Source organism: Chaetodon auriga, chromosome 12 (assembly GCF_051107435.1).
Source record: "Chaetodon auriga isolate fChaAug3 chromosome 12, fChaAug3.hap1, whole genome shotgun sequence".
In the NCBI taxonomy this organism is placed as follows: Eukaryota; Metazoa; Chordata; class Actinopteri; order Chaetodontiformes; family Chaetodontidae; genus Chaetodon; species Chaetodon auriga.
The window spans coordinates 9142300-9159835 of record NC_135085.1 but is presented as its reverse complement, the minus strand read 5'-3'; the positions used below and the strand labels follow the sequence as shown (position 1 = coordinate 9159835).

The window sequence follows — 17536 nt, the reverse complement described above, 5'->3', positions numbered from 1 at the left end:
TTTGTAACTGACACACCTAATTCAAACATGGCGGTCATCATCACCATAATTACACCTGTGCCTTAGCAGTTATAACAATAGAGAGCTTCTCTTCATGTGTTTCACTTGAATTAATAGTCAGTAATATGAATGTGAGTGACCAAGAAGCCAAATGTCCCTCCGCTTAGTTAAAACGTTCCTCTGGTAATTATTATCAGTCTCATCCGGGAGCGTTTTTGGCGGGAGCGGACTGCTCTTAGCTGAGGATGAACGTTCATGTGTTCATAGTGTTAGCCGCGTTAATTCATAGTTAGCATCGACTCAAGCTAACAGGACAGAGCTAACCTGAGAAGAGGACATGGCAGCTGGGAAGACGTGCGTCAGGAGGAGCGCAGTGGAAACTCCCGAGGTTTGACCACAGCAGACCAGCTTACTAAGACATGTTTAATGTTTAATTTATTTAGTTTTTGTATATATGAGTCAATGTTATCACGGCTTTACAACAATAGCGCCACCGTATGGCACCAAGTGACATTTAGCTCCGCTGTTCTCGCCCTTTCCTCACCGTCTTCTGTCGTCTGTCTTTAAGTGGACACGATTGTTCCTGAACGACCTGAGAACCGAGCAGGAGTCCCTTGTCTTCGTCAAGAGGATGATGGCTCTGGCAGTGTCCTCCATTACCTACCTCAGAGGGATTTTTCCAGAGGATGCCTACAAATCTAGATATCTGGAAGGTGAACGCAAGTCTGAAACACTTTATAGAAACTACCCAACGCCAAAGTGTTGAAGTCAGTGTTTAAAATTGAAAGAAATCACAGTTTTACAGGATGATGGTGGAAATCATTACTCTTTATCCTTCATCATCTATGTTTCTCATGTCGTTTGCCATTTCAGATTTGTGCATCAAAGTGTTGCGTGAGGACTGCAGGACCTCAGGAGCCAGTAAAGTTGTGAAATGGTGATTATGATGCTCCTGCCTTCATGCTCCCAGACAGCGCAGCAGCTCTTCAACCTGTGTTTCATCTGTGGTCATAATCAGCTCTCGGTGGCTTGAAGGTCATTTCCTGGCCTCATTGCTGTTTTTCACCCCCTACAATCTTGTCTGTTCTAGGATGATGGGCTGTTTCGATGCATTAGAGAAGCGCTATGTAAGTTAACGCATCCACTTTGAATTTGTAATGTGTCATGTGATCATCCATTTTGATTTATACTGCCACTGCGTTTATTATAATTGTTGTCCTCTTCACAGCTCCAGATTGTATTCATTGGGGTAGGTTAGTTAAGTCACTAAAGCAAGATTTATAGCTAACACGTTGCTTACAAAGAGAAAAAGTAACACGTTATTGCATTCTAGGTGTACACCAATCCAGATGAACCCAATGTAAGTTTTCTCTTAAAACATGTGTTCACACTCTGACTAGAAACAGGCTTTTGTGTCTGATCAACAGTAAGGCACATTTAGATTTCCTTTTCTCTTTTTGCAGTGCATCATTGAGTCCTACCAGTTCAAATTCAAATACACTGAGAGGGGGCCAGAGATGGACATAGTCAGGTTTGGAATGTCACTCTACGTTTGTGCCGGCACACGTGATTGAATTGATGGTGATGTAACCTGCACGAAACCACAGGAATGACGACGTGCAGCTGCAGGTGACACTGGAAGACACCAAGAGAGCCTCGGTGCTGCTCATCAGGAAGCTCTTCCTGCTCATGCAGAACCTGGACGCCCTCCCCAGCGGCGTGTACCTCACCATGAAGCTCTACTACTATGACGACAGTAAGACGCGTTCATGCCACAGCCCAACAAAGCAAGAATCAGCTCAGGTCCTGGATTAATTTACCTGGCAGCATAGTGAAAACATGTTTCCTTGCTTGCCTTTCAAAGTCACCCCTGCTGACTACCAACCACCAGGCTTCAGGGAGGGCACATGTGACAGCCTCTGGTTTGAAGGCATGGCAGTGCACTTCACTGTGGGTGAGGTGCAGACGGCCTTCCACACCTTGAGAGTGCGAGTGTCAGCGGAACAAGGCCGGCTGGAGAAGCTTCAAGAAGAGAACCATCTGAGGGAGACCAAGCCGGTGTCTCAGAGAAGGAAAGCAATCAAGGTCGGTCCAAAAGGAGGATTATTTAAAAGCTGCACTTGTATACTTGTGCATTTTGCTGCCAGTTAATTCTAACTATCTGTAAAATGTGTTTACAGGATCCTCATGAATATGAAGAAAAGGATCTACCCTCTGAAGATGGTGAGTGTGCTTCTACTGTGACAATCTGTAAAATTGATCAAAGGGTTTACCCTGTTGGATTTCATTTAAACAGAGTCTGCACAGTTCAAGAAACCGACAAGACCTCTGGCAAAGGTACAGTTTTATGAAGGGCTTGATTATATTAGAGTATGCATAGGGCTTCATGCAAACTGGACAGGTATTTACCTGCTTTTGTCTATCATAGAGAAATGTAGCTGCCAAAAAACTGCAGAAGAAGAAGAAGAAAAGAAGGATTTAGCCTCAATGTTACACAAAGGAAAAGCTCAGTCAGCAATGTAAACACAAACATGGACTGTTTGTTGATTTTACTGCAATGTTAAACACTTTAATGTGATATTACAATTGAGTTGATGAGTGAAATGTGTTAGACAGGTTCCTTACAGGTTTATCTCTACCCACGAGGCGGGATGTTACTGTCCCAGTTTGAATTTAGACAAAGCGTACTGCAGTGTTCAGTCTAGATGCTTTACTGTTCAGTATTTTGCATGTATAAAAATATATTGCTGTGTATTGTTCAAGAAATAAAGCTTGGCTTGTAGCGAACACTGTAAAAATTCTATTCTGTACATTTATGACAGAATATATGAAGCAAGAAAACACAGTGCAAATCATGTATCACAGCATGTGACTCGTATCTAGTAGCTGAAATCAATTAAGGTTCAGTAAATACTAAGAACAATCTCTAATCTGACGGCTCACTGTGACATTCACCTCACGTTCAGTAAATACTGAGAAATGTTATGGCTCATTTTCAGGACGGACTTGAGCTCCTGAGATCGTGGCTCGTTTCTCATCACTTTGAGCATGAGTGATAGAAGTGTTCTATGTTCTGGTCCAGACCATTAGTCTCTGGGTCAGTGTTACAGCTCCATCTTCTTGATGTGTGTGTGTGTCTTAGAAGAAGCTGTCCACATCTCCCATCTCCACAAACACAGTCTTGAGCTGGGAGTAGTGTTCGATCGTTACCTGGCCGTTCTCCCGTCCTATGCCTGGTGAATGTAAAGAGAAGATGTTAACTTCCACTGAGGAGGTTTTTAAATAAAGAGGTACTCTCCACAGTGATCAGATTAGCTGCTGATGTTGTTTTGTAATAGACTTCGAATTTTTCTTTTAGGCATATTGACTTTACAGACATGGGTCAGCTTGACTTGTCCTGGTCCTGGTGGACTCCTGGTCCACATGTTCCCAACCAGACTGTACCTGACATTTTGAAGCCTCCAAAGGGCACCTCCACTGGAGTGATGTTGTAGTTGTTGATGAAACAGGAACCAGCCTTGAGGTGTTCCACCACACGGTGTGCTCGTCTCACATCCCTACAGACGCAAAAGAAAATCCTCCATTTAGCTGTGTTCATTTTTAGAATATTTAAGTGATAACACACAAGGGCCAAAATAACATAAATACTACGACCTGTAAGAGTCAGCTGCCAGGTGCACATGCCTTTACTGACCAATCAATTGTCATATGTTAGTTTTTTGGTTAGACTACTGATTCTTCTTAAGACATCATAATCATGGTCCAAAAGTCTGATTTATTAGCCCTTGATGTCTCACCACAATCCTACCTGGTGAAAACTCCTGCAGCCAGACCCATACTGGTGTCATTGGCTCTGTGCAGCACCTCCTCTTCTGTTTCAAAAGACAACAGAGACATGACAGGACCAAAGATCTCCTCCCTCACACAGGTCATCTCGTCCGTGCAGTCGCCTAAACGAGGGAAAAAAGAAAGGACAGGAATGTGGAAACGCTGGTGAGACCTCAAAGTCACTGTTCTAACTGTACTCAGATAGTGATGAATCTCTTTTGACTCCCTAAAAGAGTAAAATAATCTGCAACAAAGACTAAAAAGTCATGGAGGAATGTATGGAGCAGTTACCCAGGATGCATGGAGTCATGTAGTATCCACCTCTAAGTTTGGGATCTGATGGGATAAAAGGTTCACCTCCACACAACACTGTTGCTCCCTAGAAACAGTACAACTTACATCAAGCTCTAAATTGAAGTTAAGCCTGTTGACAAACACAAGACGTTTTGAGGACTTACCTCTTTCTTTGCCTGTTCAACAAAGGACAGGACTTTTTCCAGGTGAGGTCGGCTGACCAGTGCTCCCATTCGGGTGCTCTCCAGTAGTGGGTCCCCTATCTCGATTGCCCGGGTCCTCTTCACCACCTCCTCCACAAACTCAGGCAGAATATCCCTCTGAACAAACACCCTTGTACCGTTGCTACAGACCTATAACACATGTAATCAAATCAAATATGCCTCAGTGTGCAGACAGGCTGGCACTGTGACAGACATCCAAAGCAGAGCACTCCTCACCTGGCCTTGAGACAAGAAGTTGGCCATGAGAGCTCCTCTCACAGCGTTCTCCACATCACTGTCCTGAAAGATGAGAAGAGGAGATTTCCCCCCAAGCTCCAGAGTCACAGGCTTCACCCCCTTGGATGCCATCTCCATGATCTGTGGGTCCATTGCTCAGATTAGGGTGGAAAAGACAACCCTCAAATCCTAAATCTAGAAATCCTAAATCTTGACGACTACTACTCCCAATCATGAGAGGGGTTTTACGACTGAGTGTCATACTGATAGAGCCAAGAAAAGTTGTCATGGTATAGAATTCGTAGTCGCTGACCTTCTTGCCTGTGGGAACACTCCCTGTGAAGGACACCTTGGCGACGTCTGGGTGGTGGCAGAGTAAGCTTCCAGTCTCCTGGCCGCCCTGCACCACGTTGAACAGTCCCTCGGGAGCTCCAGCCTTGGCATACACCTCTGCCAGCATGACCGCTGTCACAGGCGTCACTGGTGACGGCTTGAACACCATGGAGTTGCCTATTTTAGATGATAGAGAAAATGAACAAGTAAGGCTCATTACTTGATGCATCTCATCAACTAGAAAACACACATATAGACATGACAGCAGCTGTGGTTTAGGGACAAATTAATAAATTGTGAATGTTAGGGCTTGTTGCATCACAAAGTCTGAAGATTTGTGTGAACAGACGAACTCATGACAGCTGAGATCGATCTGACCATTTACATTCATTATGTTGCTGTAGCACCATCTATAGGTGGAATATGTTTAGGAGTTCCTGGTAGTTTATGTCAAATAAGCCAGACCCAGAGGAATTTGACAACAAATTACAGAAAAATGTTTTTTCATATTCATTCAAAATCACAAGCACCAAATTTGGTTTAAAAATTAAAGCATAACCTTCCTGATAGAGGAAATAACTTAGATGTAATTAAGGTAATCATTTATTAATAACTTTCAAAGCATCCCATACCACAGGCCAGGGCTGGAGCTGACTTCCAGGCAGCTATCTGAAAAGGATAATTCCAAGCACCAATGCCAACACAGACTCCCAGAGGCTCCCTGCGGGTGTAGGCAAAGGACCCCCCGGGCAGCTGGACATGTTGGCCTTGATGAAGGAAAGGCAGAAGTACAAACAGCAAAACAGAGGTTTCAGATTACATTTTTCAGATTTTAGTTTTAAAAAGTGGTGACCCCAGAAATGTAGGCCAGAACATTTTTGCATAAAGTCTTTTTTTCTACTAACACATGATGGCAATCAGGGTCTGAATTTTCCCAGCTTTCCTTTATCGACAGCAACTGGCAAGTCTTCCCTGTCAAATATAGCTGTACAAAACATGTATAAAGCCTTCATTTTAAGATTAAATCAAGAGAAGTTTTAGGTGGCAGGAAAGGAAATTTAGTAAACTGACTGTATAAAGTGTCTAATTTACAAGTAATGGAAGACATCACGTGCTGGCAGGTGACAGTTTTTAAATGCCATAAACAACATTTACCCTGTATTTGGTTGTGTGGCAGGTGCTGCTTTCATTCCCTGACAGCAATGCCAGCGTTTAAGATGAATGATCACATTTTCACTAATACCTTATAATGGGCTAATGTGCCATTGTATTCCCACTAAACCTTAAAATGAACAAACAGCGTAGATAACATAGTTCATAATACTGAATCAAACTGCTGGCTATCACGCCCATATCAGTTATTTTATTTGCTTCCAGTCTTCAGACTCATTAGTTGCATTGTACCAACCTGCCAGAGTGCTAGCCAGCCCTGCATAGTACTCTATACACAGTCTGGCAGAGTCCACATCCAGACGGGCCTCTGTGATGGACTTCCCATTGTTGACCACTTCCATTTCAGCTATCTCCTCTCTCCTGCTCTGTACAGGAAATCCAGGGTAAGTGTAAGACATTTTGTTTATATTGCTGTTACACAACATCCCAAATCCATCACTGAGACAAACAGGATGCGCTTTTCATGAAGTAACATGAATTTAAGTAGAAGCTATTGAGTTTCAAGATAAAGTCTGTGCTGGTCTCAAAGGATGCAGATGACATCAGTTATGGACATTAAACACTCTTGGACTTTTGACCTCTCCAGACGTCTGAGACAATAATGATGTGGATTGTATGGAACAGGCTGCAACTTTACATTAATTGTACAACATACATAACATGGTGATTCCTACTGTAGAGATGTTTGTTATGCATGATATAAAAGAGGCTTCATCAAATCACCAGAACACTAAAAGCTTTTAGGAAACCAGGCCAAGGACCTCTGCAGCAATTCTTATGTGCTCTTTGTGCCAATTCACATATTCTCAGGAGTCGCATTCAAATGAACAAAAAAAAAAAGAAAAAAAAAAAAAAAGAAACCTCAATGATATGGGCAGCTTCTATCATGATCCTCGCCCTTTCCATCCCAGACATTTTGCTCCATGGGCCATAGGCCGACTTGGCAGCCTCCACAGCCTGATCGACCTCCACAGCACCACACGGCTCCAAATGACACAAGACTCGTCCTGCAGGGAGTGAAACATATGATGGTGAACACAGTTAAGTATGTGGGTTGAATATAAAAACAAAAGATGCTTTCTATGTGGCAAGGCCACCTCACTTTGCTTTTTTCTGTAGGCACACTGTGGTGTTGAAGTGTTTCATGATAATGGAACTGGTTATTGGAAAAGGAGCATCATTGTGCTTGAATAGCTGGCTGCACACACTTTGTGTGGTAGCTAAAATGGAGTTAAGATATCTGTGTTCAAACTCGGAACCAAGCCACAAAGAGCCTTAAAATCAATAAGACTGAAAAATCTACCACCTACAGGGTACAGAGAAAGCTGTAACAGCGAGGATGTGTTCACACGACTTGGTTCTGCTCCACTAAAGCCGCACAGGGGTCAGAAAACGGGTTGCACATGAACCTGGCACGGTGTGAATGGATGTGCTTTACTGATCAGCAAGTAAAACAGCGTGTGTGCACAGCTGCCTGCCTTTGGATACGTAGCGGTCAAATACAGACCATGCATTACGTACACAATTAAAATGGATTCAGAAAGGTGACCTGTTAAAAAACCTACTATTGACTTCCAGGCCAGAGACCACCAGACAGACATCCTCACACAGCAGTGACCAAAGTCCACTTAGGAAACACTGTCAACAATGTCAAATGACAGAGAGCCCTCCTTTAATGTCAAAGAATTGTGTCACTTACCTGTTGCGGGTTCGTAAACATGTTCTTTGCTGCTTTTCTCTCGGCTCCTCCATCTCTTCCCAGCCCAGAAGTTCAGCGGGAGCGTGACGTCCACGGAGCCCGACGAGACGTACCGTACCGCGGCCGCGAGTGGAAGAGGCGGCCGCAAGCACGCAGCGAGTCTCTGAAGCATTCTCAGTTGGGCTCCGTTGCTCGCACTTTAGCGGATAACTGTAAGACATACACACCTGCGACGCTGTCACATAGTTTAAGCAAAACCTACAACATCAGAAAACACCAAAGGGAGTTTCACCCAGCTGAGTTAATGCTGTTAACTAGAGTTGACTAGTTAGCTACACTTTGTGAGCCAAACGCTACTTTTTCCTCGCCTAGTCATTGGTCATGTTTCATGGTTGTATTTGGGTCTTGGCAAACTTACGTTCAGGCTCCCTCACACTTTCTAAGTTTTATAAGCAGCTGAAACAGTGAATAGTTGGTATATTGCTCAGTTAATGTCACATTATTCAGCACAGACTCAACCAGGAGGCGGGGCGAACAATGCGGGTCCCTTGCTGACGTCATCCGTCAGAGCGTGTCAGACGATTGGATATTTTTACTGTGTAACACAAAAAACAGTTACAAATTCCTAATTTCATTGAATATATATTGTCCATGTTTTAAATCAAACTATATTGAAAATACATGTAAATAATTAAATTTAAATTTAGTTGCGAGTGTATAGCGATGATGGTGGGAGGAGCCTCGCTACAGCCGTCTTCCAGTGCAGCAGCTCTGAATGCACATTGCAAGTATGGCCGGGGACAGTGAGACACATCTCAGGGACCGTGACGAGAATACCAACGTTATTCGACAACCTTTTCTCATCGGTGTCTCCGGAGGCACCGCCAGCGGAAAGGTTGGAATCCTCGCTAGTTCATTTGGTGGTTTTCGTGAATTGTCATGGTCAGATTTTGAGAAAAATCACGGCAGACGGTCGGTCGGCTACCGGGTGCTAGTTTGACCGCGTGGCTTCAGCGACGCAGCTCTGAGGCTTGATTGACAGCTCAGTCATCTGTTTAACCATCCGGCTCTTCGCTAGCACCGGTTTATCTTAGCACGCGTGTCCACCGCCTGTCGTAGTGGATTTTGTGCCTGTTCAAATGCGTCTTTCCCTTTCGTATTTGATGGCGATCATTATCAGGACCGACTAACTTCAGACTACGTGGAGATCACCGATGTTAGCTTACTTAGCCACCTAGCTAAATTCCATCACATGCTAGCAGTGCCGGGTGCGCGAGACAATAGCTGGCTGGTGTTAGCTTGCCTCGAGGCTCTCTGAAGTGTTTGTAAACAATGTGAGCTGCATTTCCTTCCCCTCTAGAATATCACCATGACAAGATAGCGGCGCTGTTGTTAGTAAGACATATTTCCGTTGCGTCGCCTTAAACGCACTTTTTGTTTGAACTGGGGCAACCGCTTTTGGTAAATAACGGTAACCCAGATCATGGTCTAACGCAATGACTGATAACAGACACTGGCGCCAGCGGGAAACTAGCACATCGCCCCCACATCCCTTTGTTCTATGTGGTCGCAGTTTGAAAAATAAATCAGGTTTTGACTATACTGATTAATGTAAACATGAACCTGTCTTTACATTAGCAAACCGCCAGTTAAAATTTCCAGTCTCCTTGATTTGCCTTTTGCCCAAACTTTCCGCGGCTGGCTGCGTGGGCAGTGCGCTGACCGCCTCCCTGCAGCGACACGACACAGACGTGAACATTTCCGAAGACGTCACTAGATTTCTTTGTTATGAACCGAGTGTATTTTTGTGAGTGGTGCCACAAACCACACCTCGTGTAACCGGACACACGAGCTGAGCCGGGCCACAGCCTGGGTCTTTTTGTAAAGTAAAGCGGTCAACAGCTTTCTTTTTCGTGGCTGTGGTTCTGCTTCCGGTTTCACGTGCCGCGCAGGTAGATTTCAGAATGAGATACGAAGGCGAATACTGATATATCAAACCAGGAAATAAAACAAATATTACGAGGTTTACTTTATAACGTTCAGCATCCATCAATCCATAAATCATTGTCTTTAACCAACATTTTGGCTGCCGTTACCAAATAGCTGAAAGTCAAATTGACATCAAGTGGTTAGAGCAAAAATACCTGTTTTACTTGCTTGCTTAGTCTTATCTGAAGAAATGTGACTTAGAAGTGGAACTGCATCTTTTCACAGTCTCTAAAACAATGGATTATCTGTCAAAAGACAGAACATGTCGAGCAGATGATGCTGTGGATTGCATCAGTAAATGTCAGTGGGTGTTTGATGCGTTTAAAGTCACGTCCTTTTGTCTGAAATTGTTGAGTGGGTTGACGTAACCTCCCGGCTCCTGAGTGGGGTTGTCCAAATTCATTGTAGCACAGTTTCATGCAGACAAAGGCAACAGAGCCTCGGGCAGCTGGAGAATGCCCAGTCAGCGCTGGGTATGAGATTCAGTTTTAGTTGGACAGGTCAGTGGGGTCAAACAAACTGGGCCAATGGGTGGTTCAATCATGGCTGTGTTAGCTGACGCACACAGGGTGGGAAATTACCCACCTACCTTATTTCCTCGTACATATGACTGTGGGTTTAGCATGAGCGTTCAGTGCCATATGGAAACTGGTGATCGTTGCAGTGCTTTCACTCATATTTGGATTGATCGCTGTTGAATGGTATTACCCCTGCAGGTTTTTTTTTTTTTTAAACCTCCACATATGCAGGCGGTTTATGCTCAGGCATCCTACTTCCTACATAGCGACCTACTCTCAACATTTCCATTTGTTTCTGCAGTCGTCCGTATGTGAGAAAATCATGGAGCTGCTGGGCCAGAACAAGATCGACCACCACCAGCGGCAGGTGGCGATCCTCAGCCAGGACAGCTTCTACAAGGTGCTAACTCCAGAGCAGAAGGCAAAGGCACTTAAGGGCCAGTTCAACTTCGATCATCCAGGTATGTGGACACTGAATAGCTGGTGGTACAGCTCATGCGCTATGTGGGGTGCTTCACCTCAACTGGCACATGTGTGTTACTTGTATCATAGATTTCAGTTGCCTCAAGAAGAGTCTTTATTTTTTTTTTTTTGAAATGATTTGAACAAATATTTGATCTGCAAGTGGAGTTTCACATGCAGTAATTTGGTAACAGCCAGTGCTGCTTCAGCGCAGATTAAAGATTAAGGTTTAGATGACGATAACTAGCAAACTTCCAAATGATATAAGACGTTTAAAACAGGCTTGTGTTCAGCACCATGCTGTGCTGCCACATTGATCATTTTTTTCCAGCGTGTTTTTGGCAGAAGCATACTGGAGACTCCATTTTTGGAGCCCAACTTTGCCCCCTCATGCTCCTGCTTCCTTTCTCGGTGATTATAAATCCCCCCAGTCAGCAGGCCTTTCTTGGAGGCAGCTGCTCTAAGGCTCAGAGACGGAAGCCAACACCTGTTATGCCAAAGGGATTCCTAGGTTAGTGTGGGATCCCACGTGTCCACGGGCGCCCACAAAGCTGGTGTAGCTTGGGGTTAAACGATCTGATGCCTCATGAAGATTTGAACTGAGCGTTTGGCCTTTTCTTGTCCTCAGATGCCTTCGACAATGAGCTGATCATGCAAACTCTCAGACAGATTCTGCAGGGGAAGACGGTCCAGATCCCAGTTTATGACTTTGTCACTCATTCCAGGTGAGCTCCTCAGTTTGTTGCCAGCAGGTTCCTGAAGCTCGTCTTTGCTTTGTAAATCGACAGTGTGTTTAGGTTTGTATTACACCATGTTTGAATGTGGTCATGGGCAGATGGGAGAAAACTCTTCTGTGTGTGTTGTTTTAGGAAAGAGGAGTTTGTCACGGTGTATCCGGCTGATGTGGTCCTGTTTGAGGGCATCCTCATGTTTTACTCGCAGGACATCAGGGACCTGTTCCAGATGAAGCTGTTTGTAGACACAGATCCAGACACACGGCTCTCACGCCGAGGTGTGTAGTGAGAGTTGGGTTAACAACCGCAACGGGTGTGATGATTGTAGAATAGTGCACAGGCAAAGTTAAGTGTATTCATTTAATGATAAACCAGAGTTGTCCAGGTACTGCTGGTAAAAGGAAAGTATTTCCACCAGTGTAAGTTCACTGAAAACTAGCAGCGAATACCAGTGTGGGTTTTTGTATAGAGGTGTTTTTTATCGATTTGTTAAATGCTTGTATTTAATATTGTCCATCTTTTTTTGTGTGTGCTTTCTCGATTTCAGTTCTGAGAGACATCAGCGAGCGTGGTAGAGAGCTGGAGCAGGTGCTGGCTCAGTACATCACTTTTGTGAAACCTGCCTTTGAGGAGTTCTGTCTACCAGTAGGTGACATTCCTGACTTACAGGCGCCTGTGCTTGTGCAGTAGAGAGCAGCCGATAAGCTGTGACGGCTAGCGTTATCAGCCAGTTGTAGCTGAGAGCAGATATATCGGTTTTAATGTGATGTGAAACGTTAAATTGCAGCACAGAAAGGCCCAGGACACATTTAGGGCAATTATGAAAGTGTTGCTATTACATAGTTTGTCCACTAGGGTGACAAAATGTTTATTTATATGGTGTGTTTATTAAAATACTGGTCAGTGCATATTGTCAGTACACATCTGATGATGAGAAACACGTTGAGTACTGACCTTCTGTTCATTCCTACTAGACAAAGAAGTATGCAGATGTGATCATTCCACGAGGAGCGGACAACCTTGGTAAGGACAGTTTTCACACAGTACGCGGACATTAAGCTCGTGTTGGTCGGCCGGGGAATAGTTCCTCTTGTGGCGTTCTGTTCAAGGGCGACCCAGGCCGTGTTACACATCAAAGTCTGTTTACAGCCGATGGGAAGCACAGCTGCATGTGTGAAGAAAGAGTGAGCTGCATGAAGCCTGATAAATGTCAGTTTAAAAAGATCCCCCAAAATCTGGAGGTTTGGAATTAAAAAGAAGTCAGTTTATCAGATCTCTGTGGCTCTGTCCTCATCTCGGCTTGCAGTTCGCACCTACATCAGATTCATAACCATCTCTCTCTCTCTCTTTTCCTGCAGTGGCCATCAACTTGATAGTGCAGCACATCCAAGACATTCTGAACGGTGGACTAAACAAGCGGCACAACGGCTGCATGAATGGCCACAGCACTCCACGCCAGCGGCGGACCTCCGAGTCCAGCAGCCGGCCTCATTGACCTCATCACACCTCTCTTCACAGGGCGGAGAGGGGTGTGGGGGTTGCGCTGTAAATAATGCCTGTTGGCATCCCTGTATTTAAGAGAGCAAAGAGATGCAAAAAGAATTGAAATGCCTTTTATTATTATGACTACTCGTTATTAGTTGTCATTGTAATTGTTGAACTTGGGATTTAGATTTTGTTTTTTGTCAGGAGAGTAAAAGAGAAACTCTTGTTATTCTTGTGATGAGACCATGGGTTAAAATTGCCCCCATGCATTTTTCCTCCCAGATTGCATTTTGTTTATCATGTATCCCCTGCTGCTCCATGGAAAACATGTCGCTCATGAATAAAAGAGGGGAATCCTTTAACTTTTTTTTTTTTTTTTTCCTAACGTCTGGTAAAACTTGAACCCCCTCATGGCCGGGGGAGTGTGATCAGTGTTTGGGTGGGTTCCAAACGACAAGGATGTGGATGAGATGAGTTGAAGAAACCACGATTGGATTCTGTATTTGTACTGACAATCTTGGAAGTGTGTGTGTGTGTGTCCGTCCCCCCTCCCCCCTCCCCCGCCCCCAGTGTTTTAAGCTCCCTCATTGTATTGTGTGGTGTAATGTGTGACACTCAAGGTCTGTTTGCTACACAAAGTGTCCACCACATTGATTCTGTATGACGTCAGCAGCAGCAGTAGTAACACTACATGATTTTTCAGTACTGATTGCCACATACAGAATAATGTGACTACCAGACCAATGAAGCCAAAGGCTGCAAGGTTCAACTGACTACTGTGTTAACTCAGTCTAGTGTTGTGGGTGTTGTTACGTTTTGGAGACACATGTATTCTCTATGGCCTTTGGCCTGTTTATGTATAACTGTCTCTATTCAAGCTCGGTCATGTAAGTACTCCTGTTAAAGAAAAGGAATGAACCAATCATAAGGCTATTTAAATTTGGATATATATAGTTTAGTTCCCTAATTTACATGGTTTTGCTTGCATTCACATGACATAGTCAGCCCTGTTAAACAAGATAAGAATATGACATGTATACTCTCAGGTTGATGATACCATTTTGATTTGAAATGCCAGAAAAAGGGTGTTCAGTGCTGCAGCAATATCCACTTTCCCAGGTGTGTGGCTATTAACCACCAGGACCCACCACAATGCCTCTGCAAAGTTGCCTCAGGTTAACATGTACAGTAAGTATCCACACTAGAAGCCAGTGTCCATTCTAACTTTAGGTTTACAATAAAAGCTAGTGTTTAATCAATTTTGTATTCCACGTGCTGTATTTGTTGTGTTTAGTGCAACTGAATGAATGATTTGTATAAAGAGATTTGTACCGTATGGCTGCTGAATTGGATTGAGATATTGGATGATTTATAACTGAATGATGTCAATTGCTTAATGGTCAATAAACTGATGAAACCGAGTGTCCGTCTTTGAAGAGTGTGATTATTTGGGCAAAGTCTGTAAATGACATGCTTTGTTGATAGATTTGCCTACACGTGCAAATGCATCATGAGTGCATCTGCGAACAAAGAGCAGGGTGAAATGCGGCATTGGGCAGAAAGTAGGTCATTCGGGCAGCTCTCAGTGTGTCCACTAGAGTGAGCAATTAACCGCTGGAGTGATGCTCCCTTAAAATGCTGACGGACGTTTGATAACTTGGAGGCATGTAATCGCCACGAATGTGAAAAATAATTAGAAAAAATAGCAACACGCGATGTTTAGTTGTCAACAGTTTGGCAAGACGTGCTGAATGTGGCATAAGGTGACCGTGCTATCAACAGATGTATTGCAAGCATAATTCATATTTTTCCCATTTTAATTTCGGCTCAATGACGACAAAAGAAAAACTGTGCTGCTTGATTCGTAAACAGAACAACTATCAAAACGTTCCAATTTCACACCACTTTGTCATGTAGCTAACTCCACCAAAAGAAAAGAAAATTTGTCCATTATGGCTCAGAAGTTAGAATTTACGATGAGTACCTGAAGGCAGCAAGTGGGGAAGCGTCAAGATGGTGGTACGTGTCGCCGCTACATGTTTCTTGTCTAAACAATGCAGTTAAGCTCATGGGTGAATTTTAACCTCTTTGTTATATGAATAACAGAGATTTGGGCTCCAGTTCAAAGCCACTCTGGAGAATGTCACCAATGTGAGACCTTTAGGGGACGACTTCCGCTGGTTTCTGAAGGTAGGATGGCTGTCAAGCTAGCATGCTAGCTCACTTCTTAACAGTTTAGTGTTTGATGGTGGTCGTAGTTTTATCATGGTCGTTGTTAGAGGAAATGGTCTGATAGTACTCTTTACTTGACAGCTAAATAAGGAAACACGCTGTGCAGATGTTAATTAGGTTGACACATGTTCATTACTAACTCTAGCTAATCTTTCCCCCCTTTAGCTGAAATGTGGAAACTGTGGAGAGGTTCCAGATAAATGGCAGTATGTAACCTTAGTGGTAAGAACAAAACTAACCTTTTTATTCACATAGTTCAGCAGATTTTGTACATTCTGTCACACACGGTATCCAACCTGTTTCTTTTTTTAATGATCCCACAGGAGAGTGTGCCACTAAAAGGAGGAAGAGGCAGTGCCAGCATGGTGCAGAAATGTAAACTCTGTGCCAGGGAAAATTCAATAGGTCAAGCTAACGTGCTGTTTACCTCACTTTGGCTTCATGTCCAGGGGGTAAAAACCCTGGTGCAAGTATAACATGTCACAATGCTTTCTTACAGATATCCTGGGAGACACAATCACGCCTTATAATGTAAGCAAACATCCTGTACCTCTGCTGTCTCTGCATGTCTGTCTTCACGCAGCCTGATCAATCAGTGCAGTTGCCACTTGAAAGCATCACTTATGCTATGGGGAGCAAACATACTAATTTTATGAAGAAGGGCTGTTGTGAACCCATCACTGAATGTTTTTTTGGAAATATTGCTGCCTTGCATCTGTCCTTCATTATGTGGCTGCACCTCTGAATATTAAGTATTCCAAAAAGATTTTAAAAATCCTGTCAGGTAGGCCAACAGGATGACGATTTGTTGAGTGCTGCTTCTTTTTCCAGCCATTAACAGTGTGTCTCTGTGTGTGTTTGTTTGCTGGGTTGAAGGCCGAGGACAGCGAAAGCTTCAAGACGATGGTGCAGTTTGAGTGTCGAGGTCTGGAGCCCGTCGACTTCCAGCCGCAAGTGAGACCCTTTGAGAGTGGATACAAAGCGTATAGCAGAGGCCTTTTTCACAGCAGACATTTTGACTGATAGGAAAAGCACATTAGTACTAATTACAGTAACAATGGCTCCGTTCCATTCGTGTCATGGCAGTGTGACAGTGAAGCAGTGTGCACAATACCAGCATCCTGGAACAAAAGCTGCCATTATTCATTTTATTATGTACGCCTGAGCTTTTCCGAGCCTTTCTCCTGCCAGTCACAGTTACAAAACAATATTGCTGCGTTCATGTGGGTGTACCAATTTCCTGGTCCTGGTATTAAGCATACTGACTCTGGAACAGTGTACTGGCACTACTAAATTGAATGAAATCGATTAATGTTGTCAGGTGCACCTGTACTCCCTGCTGAGTCAGTGTATTTGTTGTGGAGAAAGTGTATTGTTCCTGAGTCAGACAGTTCACTTAAGACAACTTAAAAAAAAACCCATGAACTGGATAATGTTATACTATCATGTGTGTTCTCTAAATTTCCTTCTAACTCATTGCAGGCTGGCTTCGCAGCACAAGGAGCAGAGTCTGGAACACAGTTTCCTGAAGTCAACCTACAAGAAAAAGTAAGTGCAGTGAGAATAAGCTGTCAAGGAGAGCATCTGTTTGTTTGTTGCACATTTTATACAGCATATTTGACTTGAAGCAGAATTTGAACCTTTGATATTGCACCATCGTAAGTTTTGTGTTGAGTGACTCCCAGTAGTTCTTTAGTTCCAGGTTCATTCATTCATTTAGTTTGTATTTCTGCTTCTCTGCTCTGAAAATTACTTTCAAACCAGCTTGTTTGCATAATGTGACTCTCTCTTTTATCTGTGCAACTGGACAAACCCCGGCTTTGTAAATTTCAGGACTGGACAGACTACGATGAGAAAGTAAATGAGTCGGTGGGGATATATGAGGTCACACACCAGTTCAAAAAATGCTGATGTCATCACGTGATGAGTGAATGAACTCTATGCCCAAACGTCGTCAAGCCTCTTTCCTGAGATCTAAGGACACTTCAGGCGCTCAGATGGCGTGGCTTGGTTGCTGATGAACATTAACAGGTGTGGATTAACAACCACAGGCTCTCCACACTCATCTTGGATCAATCAACACATTCAAGGCTTTTTTTCACTGCCTCAATAAAACTGATGGGTGAATATTTGGATTTAAGCTTCTTCATTGCGTGTTTGAGTTCCACTTTTAATGGTCAGTAGACACACAGTAGTAGTGTACTTTAGGAAAGATGAAAGGCAGATGTAAGAACATGGCATTTAGTTCTATCCCTAAAATCAAGTTCAAGGGTTGAATCAGTCAAATTGAATGTTCTGCCACGACGACTGAACCTTTTTCAAAAATGCTGCTGGCGGAAATGAAAACCC

General features: G+C 43.6%; 4 protein-coding genes across 6 annotated transcripts; 3 read left to right on the top strand and 1 right to left on the bottom strand.

Moving 5' to 3' along the window:
* Nucleotides 1-3: 3 nt before the first annotated feature.
* zte38 (zebrafish testis-expressed 38) lies at nucleotides 4-2561 on the top strand. Of its 3 annotated transcripts, XM_076745141.1 has the most exons (12): nucleotides 4-388; nucleotides 569-713; nucleotides 874-937; nucleotides 1091-1127; nucleotides 1229-1249; nucleotides 1334-1360; nucleotides 1464-1531; nucleotides 1608-1756; nucleotides 1865-2085; nucleotides 2181-2223; nucleotides 2297-2337; nucleotides 2429-2561. In XM_076745141.1, the coding sequence occupies exons 1-12, from the start codon at nucleotides 338-340 to the stop codon at nucleotides 2480-2482; spliced, it is 921 nt and encodes a 306-aa protein (XP_076601256.1). In that variant the 5' UTR covers nucleotides 4-337; the 3' UTR covers nucleotides 2483-2561. The 3 variants fall into 3 exon arrangements, with proteins under 3 accessions (XP_076601256.1, XP_076601254.1, XP_076601255.1); XM_076745139.1 differs by having other exon boundaries at nucleotides 2297-2561; XM_076745140.1 differs by having other exon boundaries at nucleotides 2181-2337.
* On the bottom strand, nucleotides 2514-8323 carry aldh9a1b (aldehyde dehydrogenase 9 family, member A1b). The gene is made up of 12 exons (XM_076745138.1): nucleotides 8186-8323; nucleotides 7768-7977; nucleotides 6930-7075; nucleotides 6304-6433; nucleotides 5528-5662; nucleotides 4876-5072; nucleotides 4563-4703; nucleotides 4287-4475; nucleotides 4120-4207; nucleotides 3809-3950; nucleotides 3445-3557; nucleotides 2514-3233 (listed from the first exon to the last, which is right to left on the bottom strand). Exons 2-12 carry the CDS (start codon nucleotides 7937-7939, stop codon nucleotides 3139-3141), a joined length of 1548 nt encoding a protein of 515 aa, XP_076601253.1. The 5' UTR covers nucleotides 7940-7977; nucleotides 8186-8323; the 3' UTR covers nucleotides 2514-3138.
* Nucleotides 8324-8534: 211 nt separating this feature from the next.
* Nucleotides 8535-14377, top strand: uck2b (uridine-cytidine kinase 2b). Its single transcript, XM_076745767.1, has 7 exons — nucleotides 8535-8662; nucleotides 10576-10735; nucleotides 11365-11461; nucleotides 11606-11748; nucleotides 12018-12115; nucleotides 12445-12493; nucleotides 12829-14377. The coding sequence occupies exons 1-7, from the start codon at nucleotides 8543-8545 to the stop codon at nucleotides 12963-12965; spliced, it is 804 nt and encodes a 267-aa protein (XP_076601882.1). The 5' UTR covers nucleotides 8535-8542; the 3' UTR covers nucleotides 12966-14377.
* A 551-nt stretch (nucleotides 14378-14928) lies between these two features.
* On the top strand, nucleotides 14929-17321 carry czib (CXXC motif containing zinc binding protein). Its single transcript, XM_076745212.1, has 8 exons — nucleotides 14929-14974; nucleotides 15062-15145; nucleotides 15353-15409; nucleotides 15511-15592; nucleotides 15687-15718; nucleotides 16064-16141; nucleotides 16670-16735; nucleotides 17021-17321. The coding sequence occupies exons 1-8, from the start codon at nucleotides 14969-14971 to the stop codon at nucleotides 17096-17098; spliced, it is 483 nt and encodes a 160-aa protein (XP_076601327.1). The 5' UTR covers nucleotides 14929-14968; the 3' UTR covers nucleotides 17099-17321.
* The last annotated feature ends 215 nt before the right edge of the window (nucleotides 17322-17536 follow it).

Coding starts and splice junctions, on each gene's coding strand:
- zte38 (XM_076745139.1), top strand. CDS start 338: ATGGCAGCTGGGAAGACGTGCGTCAGGAGGAGCGCAGTGGAAACTCCC. Junction 938..1,090: donor GCCAGTAAAGTTGTGAAATG/GTGATTATGATG, acceptor TGTCTGTTCTAG/GATGATGGGCTGTTTCGATG. Junction 1,361..1,463: donor CCAATCCAGATGAACCCAAT/GTAAGTTTTCTC, acceptor CTCTTTTTGCAG/TGCATCATTGAGTCCTACCA.
- aldh9a1b (XM_076745138.1), bottom strand. CDS start 7,939: ATGCTTCAGAGACTCGCTGCGTGCTTGCGGCCGCCTCTTCCACTCGCG. Junction 4,476..4,562: donor ACTTCTTGTCTCAAGGCCAG/GTGAGGAGTGCT, acceptor CATGTGTTATAG/GTCTGTAGCAACGGTACAAG. Junction 3,234..3,444: donor TGGAGGCTTCAAAATGTCAG/GTACAGTCTGGT, acceptor TACATTCACCAG/GCATAGGACGGGAGAACGGC.
- uck2b (XM_076745767.1), top strand. CDS start 8,543: ATGCACATTGCAAGTATGGCCGGGGACAGTGAGACACATCTCAGGGAC. Junction 10,736..11,364: donor GTTCAACTTCGATCATCCAG/GTATGTGGACAC, acceptor TCTTGTCCTCAG/ATGCCTTCGACAATGAGCTG. Junction 12,494..12,828: donor ACGAGGAGCGGACAACCTTG/GTAAGGACAGTT, acceptor CTTTTCCTGCAG/TGGCCATCAACTTGATAGTG.
- czib (XM_076745212.1), top strand. Junction 15,146..15,352: donor ACTTCCGCTGGTTTCTGAAG/GTAGGATGGCTG, acceptor TCCCCCCTTTAG/CTGAAATGTGGAAACTGTGG. Junction 15,593..15,686: donor TGCCAGGGAAAATTCAATAG/GTCAAGCTAACG, acceptor GCTTTCTTACAG/ATATCCTGGGAGACACAATC.